Source organism: Phocoena sinus, chromosome 20 (genome assembly GCF_008692025.1).
Source record: "Phocoena sinus isolate mPhoSin1 chromosome 20, mPhoSin1.pri, whole genome shotgun sequence".
Taxonomy (NCBI): Eukaryota; Metazoa; Chordata; class Mammalia; order Artiodactyla; family Phocoenidae; genus Phocoena; species Phocoena sinus.
Window position 1 is genome coordinate 33649531 of NC_045782.1, and position 18282 is coordinate 33667812.

General features: G+C 37.8%; 1 protein-coding gene across 13 annotated transcripts in view; it reads left to right on the forward strand.

Moving 5' to 3' along the window:
• Positions 1 to 18282, forward strand: part of MBTD1 (mbt domain containing 1) — a 70200-nt gene that overhangs the window by 46123 nt on the left and 5795 nt on the right. For 10 of the 13 annotated variants that reach the window (XM_032615666.1, XM_032615665.1, XM_032615667.1 and 7 more), the window contains 10 exons: positions 2319 to 2453; positions 2722 to 2810; positions 3020 to 3254; positions 3863 to 3918; positions 4256 to 4360; positions 8447 to 8594; positions 9590 to 9672; positions 10078 to 10312; positions 10807 to 10884; positions 15490 to 15681. In XM_032615666.1, coding sequence (XP_032471557.1) covers positions 2319 to 2453; positions 2722 to 2810; positions 3020 to 3254; positions 3863 to 3918; positions 4256 to 4360; positions 8447 to 8594; positions 9590 to 9672; positions 10078 to 10312; positions 10807 to 10884; positions 15490 to 15681 — 1356 coding nt within the window. The remainder of the gene's footprint in view (positions 1 to 2318; positions 2454 to 2721; positions 2811 to 3019; positions 3255 to 3862; positions 3919 to 4255; positions 4361 to 8446; positions 8595 to 9589; positions 9673 to 10077; positions 10313 to 10806; positions 10885 to 15489; positions 15682 to 18282) is intronic. The other 3 variants (XM_032615669.1, XM_032615670.1, XM_032615668.1) reach the window with 2 other exon arrangements.

The following is an 18282-nucleotide window of genomic DNA, read 5'->3' on the forward strand; positions in this document are numbered from 1 at the left end:
ATTTGTAAATTTTCAAGTATTGCCAGATAAGTGTGATGTAGGGCAGAGGTTAGCAAATTTTTTTCTGTAAAAGACCAGACAGTAAATATTTTCAGCTTTGTGAGCAATGCAGTCTCTGTCACAACCATTTAACTCTACCATCATAGCATAGAGGCAGCCGAAGCAGTACGTAAATGAATAGGCATGACTGTGTTCCAGTAAAACTTTATTTATTGTTACGTGTCATAAAATATTATTTTACCTCTGATTTTTTTTTTCAGCTATTTAAAAATGTAAAAACCATTCTTAGATGGCAAACTAAAAAACATCAGGCAGTAGGCCAGATCTGTGGGCCATATATAGTTTACCAGCCCCTGATAGAGGGAGATGCTTTGGAAAGTAACAAAAAAATCGAAGTACTAAAAAATAGTGATATGGTCCATAATATGAGAAGTAAACTAGTGGTGAAAATTTCATCTATTTTGGGTACTACCTTTTTCTTCATTCCCACCTCTTCCAAGTACCCCAGCCCTTATTACATTGTTGCTCATGAAGTAAATGCATTAGGTGTCTGCTGTGTTAGACACCGTGGGCAGTTGACATGCAGATGTATAAGATTTGTTTTTTTCAGCGAGCTCACATCTGCTAAATATTGAATACGTTTTAACACAAGGTGCTTAGTGAGTGGTGCAGTAGGACACTAGTGCTTCAGAGGGGGAGCAGCCGCTCAGATGATAAAAGTTGTCCTGAGATTACTGGTAGAGGTATCTTACTCCTCCTACTCTTTCTGGGCTTATCTCCAGCCATTCTCCCCCATACACCCTGCGTATTGCTCCCTATGTACTGCTGATAGACTTAATTTACCTAAAAATGATCTCAATTCCATCTTTCTGTCTTTAATGGCTTCTTTGTCCTAAAGAATCAGGATGGTCAGCATTTACAGCTATTGATGAGTTTCACCATACACCACTGACAAGATTTTTTATTGTCCCCCAACATAAATGATCTGTTCTTGTGAGATTAGTTTTCCTCCTCTCTCATACAGCATGTTCTGTGTCACCTCCATGCCTTTACTCACTCTCACTCTCTCACTTACCGTATTTAACCCAGTTCAGTTCTCACCTTTTCCTTGAAACATTTCCCCAGCTATATAAGCATTCTCTAAATGCTTGTATTATGCTCTACACCTTAATTGAAAACAGCAGTATTTATTTTTTGCTTGATGTTTAAATCAGTTGCATTTAACTGGCTCTAAAGATCAATGTATTTAATATCCAAGAATTATTTCTATCTTCCATCTGGTTTTACATTTCTGTTTTATCTAATTGCAACTTATATCTCATTTTAAGCCCCTTTAATGACATGTTAGAAGTGAGCCTGATATTGATCCTGAACCCAGAATCAGCAACAGTTAGCAAAGTCATGAGTTGTTCTGTGAATTATAGAATTTTAAAACTAAAAGTTTAATGCTATAAATTTTCATCATAAATATTAACACATGAAAATGCTGACTGAACTTAGCTCCCAGGCTGAAATACAAGTTTATTGGGCCTTTTTTATTCCACTAAAGGCCTTAAATTAAACCTTAATCTATTATCAATACAAGGTTTATTAAATTATAAACTATATATCATATACTATTTGTTCTTTTCAGGAAATAATTCTTCCAATTTGTTTAGTACATATAGATTTTAAGTGATTTCACATATTTTATTTGTGTTTACGGAACTTTTTGACCTCGCATTTTCAAATCTTATTTCCAAATAAACAAGACAGAAAAGTTTAGGCTCCTAAAGGAGCCACATCCAAATTATCCAATAATAATTTGGTCACCTGATCACTTGGATAAAGCAGTTTCTTTGAAATGTACTTTAACTGGATTTCTGTGACTTAACAAGGTTATACTAACTTACCACAGTCTTCTTTATTTCCAAAACTACACATTCTAATAGAACTTTCCCACCCCTCTTTTCACTGAGAATTTCTTTTGTAGAATTTAAGAAACTATGGGTCAAGTTGAAATATATTCAGAGGAGTAGGCCGTGCTCTGAAAACAGTTAAACTAATGACATCGTTCAGATAGTTCTCAAAGCTTCATCTATACCATTAGTGACAGCAGCCTCTGGGAATGTGTTATAAATGCAGATTCTCAGGCCCACCCAAGATCTACTGAATCTGGATCTCTGGGGTGTGAGGCCCAGCTATGTGTCTGTTCACAAGCCCTGCACGTGAATCTGTTTCAGATGCTCACTGACATTTGACAACCACTACCAGCAACTATATCCTGTTTTATTTCATGTGGTTTTCTTATTATGCGGCAATTGCTTTGTTGGTTTCAGGCTACAATGCCCTTTTAAGATATGAAGGATTTGAAAATGACTCTGGTCTGGACTTCTGGTGCAATATATGTGGTTCTGATATCCATCCAGTTGGTTGGTGTGCAGCCAGTGGAAAACCTCTTGTCCCTCCCAGAAGTGAGTAGCTTCTTTACCCCTACTATAGAGTATTTGCACTTTAATGCAGTTTTACACTTAGTAACGTTAAAGTGACATAGAAATTAAAATAATGTTTTTTTGGTTTCAAGTAACTTACTTGCTAGTAAGGCATGCTTATTTTCCCTATTTTTGTTACTCTTCTTGAGAACTTTAATCGCAGGGAAATTTGTTACTTTTTTTATTTTAACAGTTTATGAAGCAATTCTGTTCTTTGCTAAAGTGTAACTGGTTATTTCTTTTGTTTTAGCTATTCAGCATAAGTATACAAACTGGAAAGCTTTTCTAGTGAAACGACTTACTGGTGCCAAAACACTTCCTCCCGATTTCTCACAAAAGGTAAAGACAGGATCTTAGAAAGGACTGAAGTGGCAAATGAGAACTCTAAAAAATGGAATAACTTCGAAGTTTTTTAAGGAATTGTTTCAATTAGTGAGTCAGATGACCTATGTTAACTATCGAGTGCGCTCGGTATTTTTATAGTACAATACTAAAATTATTTGTAGACCTTTGTCATGAATTCCCAACAGTTCTGCTTTTGTTTCAAGGTTTCAGAGAGCATGCAGTATCCTTTCAAACCTTGCATGAGAGTAGAAGTGGTTGACAAGAGGCATTTGTGTCGAACACGAGTGGCAGTGGTGGAAAGTGTAATTGGAGGAAGATTAAGACTAGTGTATGAAGAGAGTGAAGATAGAACAGATGACTTCTGGTGCCATATGCACAGCCCACTAATCCATCATATCGGTTGGTCTCGAAGCATAGGCCATCGATTCAAAAGATCTGGTAAGCACCTGTCACAAGAACTCCTGTTGAAAATATCATTGAGGCTAAATTGTACTACTTGGTTATTTTTCTCTGCAGAATAGCATAGATCAAAACTAGTTGCCGGGGCTGCTTATTCTACCTTAATTAGGAAAGTTTCACACCAGGATATTAATGTCCTAACAGTTCGTTTTTATTCCTTCCATTTGTGCTCAAGTAAAAAATAATGCACTTTTGGTCACAACTACATTTGTTTTTCTTACACTTCTTTATCCAGTCTGTTTGAAAGAACTGAAGATAGCCTTTCCCTTTCCATTCAATTTTAGTTGAAATAGTGAAATTAAATGTGGTTAGACTTAATAGTAAACACATTAAAACATACTTTCTAAAGTTGTAATTCCCTAACTAGGGAATTTCCAGCATTCTGATTGGCTGAATGTATTTAACAGCACATGTACTCTAAAGAGAGAAAGACTTTTAAAGAATATTATTCACCATAAATGTAGAAGGCATGTATTTTTGCCATGTTTTAGAGTATACATACCTTGTGAGTTTGAAACCTTCAAAGAAACGTGGTTTTTGGTCTTCCCACAAATGCTGACAGATGAGTATGTAACTTTTCCTTGTAGATATTACAAAGAAACAGGATGGACATTTTGATACACCACCACATTTATTTGCTAAGGTAAGAAGTTTTTATAAGAACTCTCATTTGTAAATTAGGTTTGAAATAGGGTTGTGGGTTTTTTCCTAATATTATGGAAATCGTAATTACGTATGTTCACCTAAAAGGATTAAGACCTTGTAATCCATATGTGTCACAACTGTTGATTATAATTATTCTTCAATTCTATTTGCCTGAATTCTCTCTATTCCCTAATGGAAGTTTGAGTTATAATATTAGGTAGGTAGGAGAAGACACTTGGTATTTTCATCTGGTAAACTTCTTCAACTTGGTATTATTTTAATTATTAAACTGTTAACACTTGTGACAGTAGATGTACTTTCATGTAATTCTTTAGGTAAAAGAAGTAGACCAGAGTGGGGAATGGTTCAAGGAAGGAATGAAATTGGAAGCTATAGACCCATTAAATCTTTCCACAATATGTGTTGCGACCATTAGAAAGGTAAGAGAATAGGTTTTAAAATATAGAAATGCAGTTGTAGGAGCTAGGTTTAAGGTAATAGGAGAAGGAGGCCCCTAACGTAGTCGTTTTGACATAAAATGTGTACATCTGCATCTTCGCTGGGGAGAACGTTGCTAGTAATTTCAAAATAGACTTGAATTCTCTTAGGGGCTTTTCTTTTTATATATCTTGTTGTCAAGATTGTTATCTTGAGTCTGCTACCTTTATTTTATGGAAGTATATCCTTAAGTTAGAGGAGGAATATTTATTTAACTTACTTCCTGGTCAAAGCTTGTCCAGCACAGAATTTGTAGCAAGGCCAAGTTTATCTTCAGTTTCCTATGTTTCCTTTGTGTGCTTTTTTTTTTTTCCCTTTTAGTAGTACTTTACTTCTTCTTTTCTCTTTTCTTCTGTCTTCTGAAACTGTTTTTATACAAAGATGTAGAAGAGTGGTTCTCAATTCTCAGTAGGCATCAGAATCTCCTGGGGAACAAAAAAAATACCATTGACTAGGCCTCTTCCCTGACCCTGCACCCCCATTCTGATTTAATCAGTCTGGTTTGGGACCCTAGCATTGGTTTTTTGTTTTTTTTTTAAGTCCCCAGGTGATTCTCAGGTGCAACCAAGGTTAAGAACCATTGATCCAGAATCTGCTTACATAAAGGTGTAACTAAATTGTGATTTGCATTTCAACACAGTTTTAAGCCTTAAGCCAGAAGAATTAAAAACAGTTGTGATGGCTGCCATGTCCCAGACACTTGTGTTCAGGTCACACGGCTAGACCAGACAGGCTCCAAACCCTTGTTCTTCTTCTTGACCTGACTAGTGATCCAGACCACCTGGTACTATTTTAAACATAGATTTCCATGACCTACTCCAGACCTACTCAATCAGAATCACAAGAATTATTGCCCAGATATCTGTATTTGTTTAAAAAATAAAGAAAATAAAAAGTTCTCTTGGTAATTCTAGAAATCAGCCAGGTTTGGGAACCAGCGCCATGCTCTATGTGAAAGGAAAATAAGTGTCCAGCGAGTAGAATACCCAGCTTCACTCAGAACATACTTTATAAATTCTTGCCATGCTAGGTTTGGTTTGGACTTTAAGAAGCTTACAGTCTTGTAGAACGAGATAAGATGTATGAAAATCAGTTTAACATACAAGATCAACTATGATTTAAGAAAGGTACAAGTACTGTTGGAATTCAAATAAAGAAGAGGTCACATCTTCTCAGAGGAATCAGGGAAAGCTTTATGGAAGAGAGGACATTTGAAAACTTTGTCTTGAAGGATGGGAAAAACTCTGCCAAGCAGAGATGCAGGAGGAAACTGTGCCATGGAAAGTGAATATGCACAAAAGCATCAAGAGTGGAAAGTACAGGCCACGTTTTGGAAATGGAGAGTGGTTCGCACACATTACACATCCGACAAGTTGCTTTGAATATTCTGGACCGGGCTTTTTGTTTATAAGGAACAGAAACCCACTCGAGTGAGCTCTAGGAAAGTTACTCTAAAGTTGCAATGGGCACGCTCACAGACATGCAAGGACACAGGGATGAGACCTGGGAGGGCATAAACTTAGTGTTATCCTCCACCTCTCGGGGGCCTCTTTATTCCACCTATGCTCTGTGTCTGCACCACTCTTCTTTCACTCTTTCTCTGTTGGTGTCCTGCTCACTCAGTCTGCACATGGTAGCCCCTGTCCCTGTCTGTGTCACAACCTTTCAGTGCCAGCTCCCACCGATGGCTTGACTACTGTCTCTGTGTCTGTTAATTCTAATTACTGAGAGAGAATCTAAACAACTGAGCCCAGGCTTTGGCCTGGTCCTCTGAAGGTTGAATACTAACCCCTGATCCAGTCAGCTGTATTTAGAAAGGGAGAAAAGAATCCCATGTGAGTGGAGGTAGTCCTTTCGAGGTCTTAGAGCTGTTAAGGTTGAGGAGAAAGTTAGTGTGTATATCCAATACAGTAGAAATAACTAGGAGAGAGGAATCTGCAGGCAAAGACAGACAGATGATGTGGGATTAGATTATGCAGTCTTCAATGCTTGGTCAGGCTGTCCGAGTTTTCTTTATGAACAGGAGAAGTTGGTAAAGGTTTCTGGAATGAACAGAGGTCATACCAAAGGAAAGTTTAACTGTGTAAGAGGGGAGATGTCCATAGAGGAAGGCTGAAAGCAATGATATCAAACAACATAATGAGGAGAGAGTTAGTTAATGGCAAGGATAAAGGGACTGAATGTTTAGGGAGAGCTGTGGGGACCCAGTGATTGATTGCCTTTGAAAGGAGCAGGAGAAGGAAGTTGTTGGTTTGATGCCCTGTACTAACTCTCAGAGAATATGTTCAGCATGCAGGTAAAATGCAGGACTGAGACACTGGGAGGGTGACAAACTCGTGATAAAACTTGAGAAATTGTTGGCATAAAAGTCAGCCATTGAAGAGTGGATGCCATCATGAAAACAAAAGAAAAGGGCTAAAATCAGAAACAAGAGTTGGAGGTGAAAGGGTGGCCACCAAAATAATGTGAAGGAATGAACACAGAGGTGGGAAGATGGACCAGTAGACTGTAATGTAATGAGAGTATGGGAATAAATGTTTCAAAAAATTGAGTAGTCAACTGGTATGGAATACTGTAAGGGAGGCTGAAGTGTTGGGGAAAAGGCACTGGATTTGACAAACTAGGAGGTCATCGGTGAATTTAGCAGTTTAGTAGGGTCAGGACAGAAGTCAGACTTCAAGGAGTTACATAGTATATAACTTGCATTGAGTCTCTGGGTGAAGAGTATATAGGAATTCATTGTATTATTCTTGTATCTTTTCTGTAAGTTTGAACTGTTTCAAAATAAAATATTTTTAATGTAATGGGAATTGGGAGACGTTGGAGTATAAGAGATGGTGTTTTAGGAGCAAGGTACCAGTGACAATAGGTCAAGATGGAGAAGTTTGTCTTGAGGGGCAAAGAAAGGACTACTAGTTACAACACTTTGAGGTGCAAAGGATGGACTGTGAGGCCCCTCACATAGTTTCTGTGATAGAGGAGCACGGTCATCAGAGCACGAGAGAGGTAAAGTTGGAGCTTGAGGAAGGTGGAAAAGGTTTAGAAAAACTTCTCTATGTGGTAAATCAGAAGGAAGTAACTGAGTAGGATTTAAAGCTTAGCTGAGACTAGATAGTTAAATTGTAGAAGAGCACTCAGCCCACTTTCATGTGCCACAGCGGCAGACAGCCTTGACCACTGGCAGAGGCACTGTTTTCCCTAGACCTCTGAAATCACTTCTATGGAACCATGCTGTGATTTCTGGTACACACTAGAACTTACACAGATTTTTTTCATTATAATTTCGGTTATTTAAGGTAATTAAATAAAGAAACATTTTTCAGTTTTAAGAGACCTTTATGTAATAGATTTTCTTTTCTTTTAGAATGTCACTTAAAGAATCGTTTTTATAATAGTGGTACCTAATTTTTTTTTTAACATCTTTATTGGGGTATAATTGCTTTACAATGTTGTGTTTCTGCTGTACAACAAAGTGAATCAGCTATATGTATACATATATCCCCATATCCCCGCCCTCTTCAGCCTCCCACCCCTCTAGGTGGTCACAAAGCATCGAGCTGATCTCCCTGTGCTATGCAGCAGCCTCCCACTAGCCATCCATTTTACATTTGGTAGTGTATATATGTCACTGCTACTCTCTCTCTTCGTCCCAGCTTCCCCTTCTCCCCACCTCCATGTCCTGAAGTCCATCCTCTACGTCTGCATCTTTATTCCTGACCTGCCACTAGGTTCATCAGTACCATTTTTTTTCCATATATGTGCATTAGCATCCGGTATTTGTTTTCCTCTCTCTGACTTACTTCATTGTGTATGACAGACTCTAGGTCCATCCACCTCACTACAAATAACTCAGTTTTGTTCCTTTTTATGGCTAATATTCCATTGTATATATGTGCCACAACTTCTTTATCCATTCATCTGTCAGTGGACATTTAGGTTGCTTCCATGTCCTGGCTATTGTAAATAGTGCTGCAGTGAACATTGTGGGTACCTAATTTAAAATACTTGGAATTCTGTTAATTTAAAAGGTGCTGGCTGATGGATTCCTGATGATTGGGATCGATGGCTCAGAAGCAGCCGACGGATCTGACTGGTTCTGTTATCATGCAACCTCCCCTTCTATTTTCCCTGTTGGTTTCTGTGAAATTAACATGATTGAACTTACTCCACCCAGAGGTACTTCTTCCTAATATATACACTGGGTTTTCATCCTTGCTTTCCTTTTACATGGTACCTGTTTACAACATTTACCACAGCCCTAGATTTCTTGCTGTATGAAAATATAGTATGTGTGTATACGTATATATAAACATATGCGTACATAACAAGAGCTGGGGGGTGCTCTGAAAACATAAAGAACTGTATCCTAAGTAGCTTTAATAAATTACATTGGTGTAGAATTTTCCCTTAGCATCTGTACATTTTATGATAAGAATTGGTATTCTCAAGCCCTGTTGAGATGTTGATGTAGGCTCAAAGAGCTACTGCATACATGAACTTTTTAAGAAAATAGGTACTTTAGCCTTTGAGAGGAAGCAAGTTTTCATCTTTAGATTACCATATGAGGTAATAATTCCCTGGCGGTCCAGTGGTTAGGACTCGGGACTTTCACTGCCGAGGCCCTGGTTCGATCCCTGGTCGGGGAAGTAAGATCCCACAAGCCAAGCAGTGTGGCCAAAAAAAATTAAAAAATAGAAATGATTACTATGTGACTTTTTAAAAGATTACATACCCTTAAATAGCTCATATGGCTTAACCAGTGACTTTCCTAATTTCAATATCTGAGCCTTGGATTTTTCTCTTAAGAAGGAGAAAAGCCAAACAGAAGACTATAAAAATAGTATTTGCCCAGCCGGTGTTCTTTCTTACAAAGAAAGAAAAATACTACTGAAAAAATATTAAATATTAGACTGTTCTAAGCCTAGGATTGAAAAGCAAAAGTCTGTAGTTCTTATACACTGAGGAGAGGAGAGTTACTTTGGCATTAGAATAAATGGGCGCACCTGTTTCTGCCTAAAAAAGAAGAATATCCATGTAACAGGGAGGAACTATTGTACACTGTACAGCATTAGCACTTGTGATTGTAGTGTGCACTGAATTACTTTATGTCTACATTTTAATATTACACTAATTTTAGGTGAACTCCTAGTTAAACCAGTTATCTTTTTCAGGTTACACAAAACTTCCTTTTAAATGGTTTGACTACCTCAGGGAAACTGGCTCCATTGCAGCACCAGTAAAACTATTTAATAAGGTAAATTTAAAAGATAGCATAATACTTATGTGGATTTCTTTTGATGCTTCACAAATGCAAATCATTGTTGATCAAAATGTCTTTGCCTTATGTTAGAATTTCTTAGTGGAGATTAATATAAACAAATATATATTAGTAAAACGATGTACATATTTCCTTTACATAGGCATTGAAGCTTGTTTCCAAACTTTGTTTCATTTTTAATCTGAGTAAAATAGGAATGAATACATTTCCTAACTAGTTCTTATATGCTTCACCTTCATATGTTTCAATAATTAATTATTTGGGATTTTTGGGGTCTAAACTGTTAATTGGTTCTGTTGCTTCTCTTTTGGCTTTCTTAGCGTTAGTAGAGTTATACATGCTTCTTTTCACCAGTGTTAATATTTTGCTTCTCCATGTTAGGATGTTCCAAATCACGGATTTCGTGTAGGAATGAAATTAGAAGCAGTAGATCTCATGGAGCCACGATTAATATGTGTAGCCACAGTAACTCGAATTATTCATCGTCTCTTGAGGATACATTTTGATGGATGGGAAGAAGAATATGATCAGTGGGTAGACTGTGAATCCCCTGACCTCTATCCTGTAGGGTGGTGTCAATTAACTGGATATCAACTACAGCCTCCAGCATCACAGTGTAAGTTGGTATACAGAAAAGGTGTCCTTTTGTAAAACTCAGCAATTCTCCGAGGACTATCTCACATAAATCATCTTGTGAGCTCACAGGACAAGAATATACCTATGTCTGATTGGTTGCCAGGTAAGATCTTAAGACTCAACAACAATATCACAGAATCAGACCATGTGTACCATGGCAGTGTGAACTCGATAGACAGTTGCTTAATGACTATAGAAACACAACATTAAGAGCACTCACCAAATTAAGCTAGACTTCCTTTAATGAGTTTAAAGTTATAGGCTAAAATTTATTGATACATAATAAGTGCTTATTGAATAAATAATGGAATCTGTCTGGTGTTGAGCTTCATGGTTTTGCAGGAACAAGTACCCTTATTTTCAAAGCATCGTGTACTTTTATAAACGTCATGGTTTTGGTGAAGATAGTTCATCTAAGTTGTACCTAGAGTTGTAAGCAATTATTTGATATCAATTTTCTCTTTTATTTTTCAGCATCAAGAGAAAGCCAATCAGGTTCATCAAAACAGAAGAAAAAGGCTAAGTCCCAGCAATACAAAGGACATAAGAAAAGTGGGTCACCACATGGTGTTTATATACATTTCCTAACTTGTCAGCCAACTGGGATCTTGGTACTGTTGCACAGAAATGGTATCCCTTGTGAGAGCTGATAACTGTGCATTCTGTATTATGCTTAAAGGTGCAGTATGCCGTAAAAGGCAAACCTTTTCAATAATGAGAAGCACTTACCTTTGATTGACATGAAAAATTATTACCATAATATTTGATACATGGTAAAGAATAGAGTCTGTGAATGATTCGTTTTTTGTTCTTTTGTTTTCTGTTTTTTGGTTTTTTTGCGGTACGCGGGCCTCTCACCGTTGTGGCCTCTCCCTTTGCGGAGCACAGGCTCTGGACGCGCAGGCTCAGCGGCCATGGCTCGCAGGCCCAGCCGCTCCACGGCATGTGGGATCTTCCCGGACCTGGGCACGAACCCGTGTCCCCTGCATCGGCAGGCGGACTCTCAAGCCACTGTGCCACCAGGGAAGCCTTGTGAATGATTCTCGAAGTAATATGTAAACCTTCTGAAAATCAATCCTTTTTTTAAAAATTTTTTATTAAAATAACTGTAAAAGCAGATGCTTGATGCTTACAATAGACTTGGAAACTAAAAAACCCATCCTTCTTATAAACCAAAACTCTCTTTCTAGAATGATACTTGTAAGAAATTGAAGTTAAAAAAAAAAAAGAGGGCTTCCCTGGTGGCGCAGTGGTTGAGAGTCCGCCTGCCAGTGCAGGGGACGTGGGTTCGTGCCCCGGTCCAGGAGGATCCCACATGCCGCGGAGTGGCTGGGCCCGTGAGCCGTGGTCGCTGAGCCTGCGCGTCCGGAGCCTGTGCTCCACAATGGGAGAGGCCGCAGCAGTGAGAGGCCCGCGTACCGAAAAAAAAAAAAAAAAAAAAAAAGAAATTCAAGTTGATAGGTAGCACAATCAGGCCTAAGAAACTCTTCTTCAATATGCTGTCTGTATTATATTTTATCTTACAATGAATGATTACTGACATTGATGCCAAAATAATATAAAATATATTGATAGCTCTGATTCTTTTAAAATCTCCCTCCCCCACCCCATAGTAAACTACAGATTTTTCTCTTCATGAAACCTGTCATGGAATATTTCATTCTGAGATAAGATTATTTTTACTTAAAGATTTTTTTAAAAGTAAAAAGTATATTAGAGGATTAAAACTAAAACAGATTTTTCCAACTGACTTGCCATATGTTCGACTAAGTGCTAATCTGTCTCATTAACAACCAAGAGACTGAAACAGTGTGAAGAGTCAAATATACCTTCACACGTTTGGTTATAGTTGACGTTAATTGTTTTTTCAGTGGGGACTTCTAGCAGCCACTGCAGTGGTGCTTTAGTTTCCTCCCCACATGAAACCCAAGTCAGCCTCACAATAGTGATAATCATCAGGCCTGTCTCTTACCCTCTCTTTTATATTATGGACATAAGCCTCCCACAGACCAAAAATTATTTTGCTGACTGGCTGTTTGATATTCACCTAAAAGAACTCTAGAGAACATTGCCAGACCAGGTAGATGAAAGTGACTTCCCACTTATCTGGAACTGATTAGCAAGAAGTCACGTAGCAACTTCATGTCAGTGGACTAACCGTAGCAGACGTGATCACTAAGCTTTCTCTAAGACAGGCTGCTTTGGCTTGTCTTTTCACTTTTTATTTATTATTATTATGAGATTTCAGAATTTTCTTTGCAGTGTGTCGAATTTAAGAATGCTTTTTATTACTCAGTGACTTTATGACATATATTTTTTAGGACGCATTTCTGAGCATTGTATACACAGTTCACATACCTCCTCAGTGTGACACTTACATGATTTGTTTATGGTTTATGGGGCTTAATTATTTTGAATTAATGGGCTGGGGACATGGGAAGAAATGTGAAATTAATGAAGTGATGATATCACTATCCCAGTTTTTAGTGACATTTAACATTATCAGATTTCTGGATTAGCTGAAGAAATGAATTTAGCTAAAAATATAATTTGTTCTTTAACATTTTAATAGCTCTTAATATTATGACATCATCTCTAATGCCTTTATTTTTTTTAATTTATTTATTTTATTTATTTTTGGCCACATCGGGTCTTCATTGCTGTGCGCGGGCTTTCTCTAGTTGTGGCGAGCAGGGAGCTACTCTTCGTTGCGGTGCGCGGGCTTCTCATTGCGGTGGCTTCTCATTGTGGATCACAGGCTCTAGGTGTGCAGGCTTCAGTAGTTGTGGCACGCGGGCTCAGTAGTTGTGGCTCGCGGGCTCTGGAGCACAGGCTCAGTAGTTGTGGCGCACGGGCTTACTTGCTACACGGCATGTGGGATCTTCCCAGACCAGGGATCGAACCCATGGCCCCTGCATTGGCAGGTGGATTCTTAACCACTGTACCACCAGGCCAAGTCCCTCTAATGCCTTTAAATTGTCCTTTGGACATAGAAAAGAAAAGAACTAGGGACTCACAGTCCCTTATTAGAAATCCTAGAGACCAAATGTGTTTTGGAATTTAGAATTTTTTGGATTTTAGAAGAGAAGTACAGTGTGTGTAGCATATATTATGTAACACCCCTTGCAGACTCTGCAGCTTTTTTTTTGTTTTTTTTTTTTTGCGGTACGCGGGCCTCTCACTGCTGTGGCCTCTCCCATTGCAGAGCACAGGCTCCGGACACACAGGCTTAGCGGCCATGCCATGGCTCACGAGCCCAGCCGCTCCGCGGCACGTGGGATCTTCCCAGACCAGGGCACGAACTCATGTCCCCTGCATCGGCAGGCAGACTCTCAACCACTGCGCCACCAGGGAAGCCCCATCTGCAGCATTTTTTGAAGCAAAATATATATAAATAGTTACATTTAATGGGCCAAATAAAGATTATAAATAGTATCACCAAGTGAGGTCTGATTTTGTTGCCAAAAAAACCTTTGAATTTTGGAATTGAGGATAAGGAATTGTAGTGCTTTGTGAATGAAGAAGCAGTCTTCATTGTAAGGACACTGTTCCTTTTATTTTTTCACATTACTCAGCAAATAATTTATTAGAAATTTTTTCCACAAAACTTTACCCACCAGAATAAGAAAGAAGTTGGGGTCCAGGAACCTAAGTCATCCATTGCATGCAGATTTATATCAGTCAGATAGGCCACAGAACCTTTTATTTGTTTTTAAGTTTGTCTACAGATTATTATATTCTGGCTCTGTTGTTTCATCTTATGGCTCTTTGGTCTTTTTGTACCTAAAGTCATCCATCGGTGTGTTCTTTGTTAGGGCTTATTTTTTACAGAACTAGACAGTTGATTGGCTTTCTCTAGTTGAGGCGAGCAGGGGACTGCTCTTCATTGCAGTGCGCGGGTTCTAGCCTATTTTTTAATTAGCTGTATTCATGCTGCAGAGGGATAACTATTAATTAGTGCTTCTGAAAAATAAGGGTGATGTTCTGTCGAGGGAATCATATAGACTGTTGTGTGCGCGTGATCTGTCCAATCTGAAAAGCCTTTTTTTCCTCAAGGCTTAGTAATTCTAGAGCAGGAAAACCAGCACTAATTTCTGTACCATCTTCAGGGGCTATTGTAAGTAGTAGAGAGTTGGAGATTCTCCTTGCATTTTTACCTCCAAGTGTGTAGTACATTAGACTTTTTCGTCTAAATGAATGCTGCAAGTGATTTTGGTTTGGCAGTTGAGAGTTGAATGTGTACTCACAGGAGCTTGGTTTCCAGATCATTTTACATAAGAATACTGTCTAACTTAGATTTGTCTTTTAGTTCTGATTTTGCAAAGGATAATTTCTGATTGCTCTTGCCTGAGTCATTTGTAAACTCTGGAAGAAAACAGATATAATTTATAGTCACAAAGATATGTAAGTATCCTTCAGCTTTCAATCAAATTAATGCAGTATGCTTGGTTGTTCAGTATTTGCAAAGCTTATTTTTTTGTTGTTGGTAAAAGCATTGTGTAAGTCTTTGAAAGCTTACGTGTGCTTATGAAACCGTAACCAAAGGGTGTTTCAAAAGAAATTAGGTTGCTGAAGAACTTGCAGGCAACAAACATTTAAATTTTAGAACTGCTTTTCAGAGTAAGAATTACAATTGTTTTCTAAAAGAGTGAATTATAGACCAAAAGTTAGGGGAGCACATTTCATATCAGTAAAATCCTGCCACTCATATAATTCATTAATTAAACTGTTTGATTTCTCCCTGAAGGACAGTGTTTGTTTGGGCTTATATGGGCAGTGAAATGCCTACAAGTAGGGTTTTAAAACCCTCTCTGCCATTGGATTGTCAGTCCCCCTCAAACTAAAATTTTTTTGAAGGTAATTAGCCAGCTGTTCTCCACACTCGATGCTCTCTGTAGTTCATTTTGCTTTGTTTTGTTTTAAATTGATTAGAGAGCCAAGAACCAGGATTACCAGACTCTGAGAGACTAGAAATAATCTCCCCCATCATCCACTTCCCAACACACACACACACACCCCTTGTTTTCGGAAATACAAACCTTGCATAGTTGGTTCTCTTTTCAGAGTATCCTGTGCAGCACACCTTTCCTAGTTATGATGCAGTTTTCTTACCACACATGTAAGTAAAAGCTTACTTTAGTTTAACTTGATATTTAGAGAGGAAGATGCCAATTGGGAAGAAGCCTGTCAGTTTGTCGAGCCTGCCCATGACAGGTGGGGTACGGAGGAGCTTCTCTGGTGGCGAAGAGTTGACTCCCCCTCTATATCGAGCCCTTCCAGCACAGACAGCCCTGGAGGCCTTCCCACCTCCCCGCACTAGCCGAGAGTTCAGTCCCAGCCTCAAAACAGGTAATTGGTCACATCAGCACCTCAGGTACTGCAGAGGGTCAAAGTCTGGGTTAGGGTGGTGGGAGACAGAAGCATGGTCTGGCATGACAGATGCTGACATTAAATTTTTCTTTTTCTTTCAACTAAAAAATTCATTTTCATTAGTCTTTGGTAGTCACTTCACTAAAATAAATCAGGGAAGGATTTTTATTTTGTTACAAGCCACTTTTGAGCTTCAAATTCAGGTAAAGCTGTGATTTCAGTTTATGGAATTGTGAGACAACTTGTACTGTTTCATGGTTTTGTTAAAATGGTTGAATGTTTTGCATTGCAGAATTCTACGTGACTTGACCTGAGGGAGAAATATGCCATAAGGGAGCAATCTGATTAATCAGATCCAAAAATGAGGCTTTGTTCATAGCATTCCATAGCGTCTCATTCAGTAGACAGGATGTGTTTTGTATTCCTGTGTGATTTTAGTTCTGGTAGTAACATTTACCACAGTCTTAGTTGAATAACATGGATTTGGAAATATAATACCTCTATAATTTTGGTATTGAATTTGAGTGAAGTTTATTTCTATAATTTCATGTTTATGTATGTACAGTGATGAAGTAAGTAAATGACATTTAATTTGAGTTGAATTGGTTAGGCTAAGCTGGTAGAGTATAAGGAAGACTGCCCTTTGTAAATGCTAAGAACAAACGTGTTACCGTAGAATGTCAGAGGCTTCACTTGCATATGAGGAATCTTAGACGTGAGTACAGATCAAATAGCCCCAAAGCCAAAGTTGTATCTACCTTGGCATATATTCTGCCATATCCTAACTATTGCCTTTAAACAATTTTTTATCTAATTTGCAGTCTTTAAAATGCCTTTTATATGTTGAAAACCATGATGGGACTTAGTACCTAGCTCTGTTTTCTTCTCATTTCTCTGTTTGCTAATATTTTTGCACCTGAAGTTGTCATCAGCCTTTTTTTTTGCATTTTAAAATGTGTTCTTTAGCTTTTGCCTTCTTAAACAGTATATTAGGTGATCTTGATCCTTCCTAGTCTGTTTCTCTGAAGATCACTCATATCTTTATATCTAGAGAAAATTACTATACCTCTCTTGTATAAGAAATGGATTAGGACTGCACATGCAAGTTTATCTGCTCTTTTATGGAAATACCTTCAAATGACTAAAGAGCCTTTCAGCTTCTTTTCTTGTCTCTGTAACTTTTTCCTTTTTGTACTTGTTACTATGAAAGTTTTCTGTAACCTAAGTGATTAACTATAGATATTGTGAGCTCTGAATATGTTTGAATTTTTATTGCATTTAAGGTGTATTTTCTTTAAGCATTAGACTGATTTTGAAGGTGTGTGTCACGTTTTGTGAGAGAACTTGACTTTTAGGATTGGCAAAACCCAGGAACTTGGGAGTAGGCATACAAGATGGAACCCACAAGCCCTCCTAAGTGACTTCCCTTTCCACTAGTGTCTATTGTGTGTATCTTCTGAGCTAGGGGCACATCTTGTGGGATTTAATGTGATTTTACTGTGGTGAAACTATGTAGGGACTACATTGCTGTCTTAACTCTGAAAGCTACGGTTTGCTTAGCTATTGAGAGAATTTATTATTTATGGACTTCTAACTAGGAAAATGTGATTTCTGTTAGATTGTCTTTTGAAATGTTAGTGAGTATAGTCAGCAAAGTAACTTCTTTTTAAAAACAGAGCCAAGAAAATGCATTTGTGTAGAAAGTGACATCAGCCACAGGATCTATTTTATTTCATCCATCATTCATTGAGAATAAGGCCTGTAAAGGAGAAATGATAAGTGTGAAGATACCAGACAGGCTTTATTTTAGGTTCCTTGAAAACACTGAAGCTTTGCATTAGAACATTATACATCTGAGTGACTGTTTCACCTTTATCTTGAGTTATTTTTTTTAAGAACATTGTTTCCATATTTTAACATGAGTAGAAGCATAATCCAGAACTTTCTTGTTAATAATAAGTGCAAATAGTTTCAGGATGTGCTTTAGAATTTCAATTTACTTTTCTTACATTTTAAAAAAACCAAAAAGCATCTGTTTGAATGGAACATGCTTGGTCTTGAAGCACAGTAATTCTTTTCTCATTCATTTAGCCATCTGATCATCATATAACAAGATATTGTTTTAATCAACCTTTTATTGTGGGTACTGCACCTTTAATGAAATTTGGGGTTTTTTTCCTTTTCCATGTGTTTATTTTCATGGTATTGTTCAAATGTCCTTAACAACGCATGTTGGTTTGACTTGAAGGATAACTGTTATATGTTTGATATCCTCCGTAAAAGCATTTTTATCATATTAACTAATTTTTTTAAAGGATTTTTTAAAGAAAGTAAGCACAGTCATGTTTGCTTTACCTTTCAGCAGTCTGATTGGTATGTGTTTTGCTATTGTTGTAGGCATAGTGTATTCACTTTTCAGTCTTTGGGCTGTTAAATTTTTTAACACCATTACCAAAACAAGTACCAAAGTAAAATAAAATGAATTAGCGTTATTTCAAAAGATTATTCTTTTTTTAAAATTTTATTTATTTTTGACTGTGTTGGGTCTTCGTTGCTGCACGTGGGCTTCTCATTGCGGTG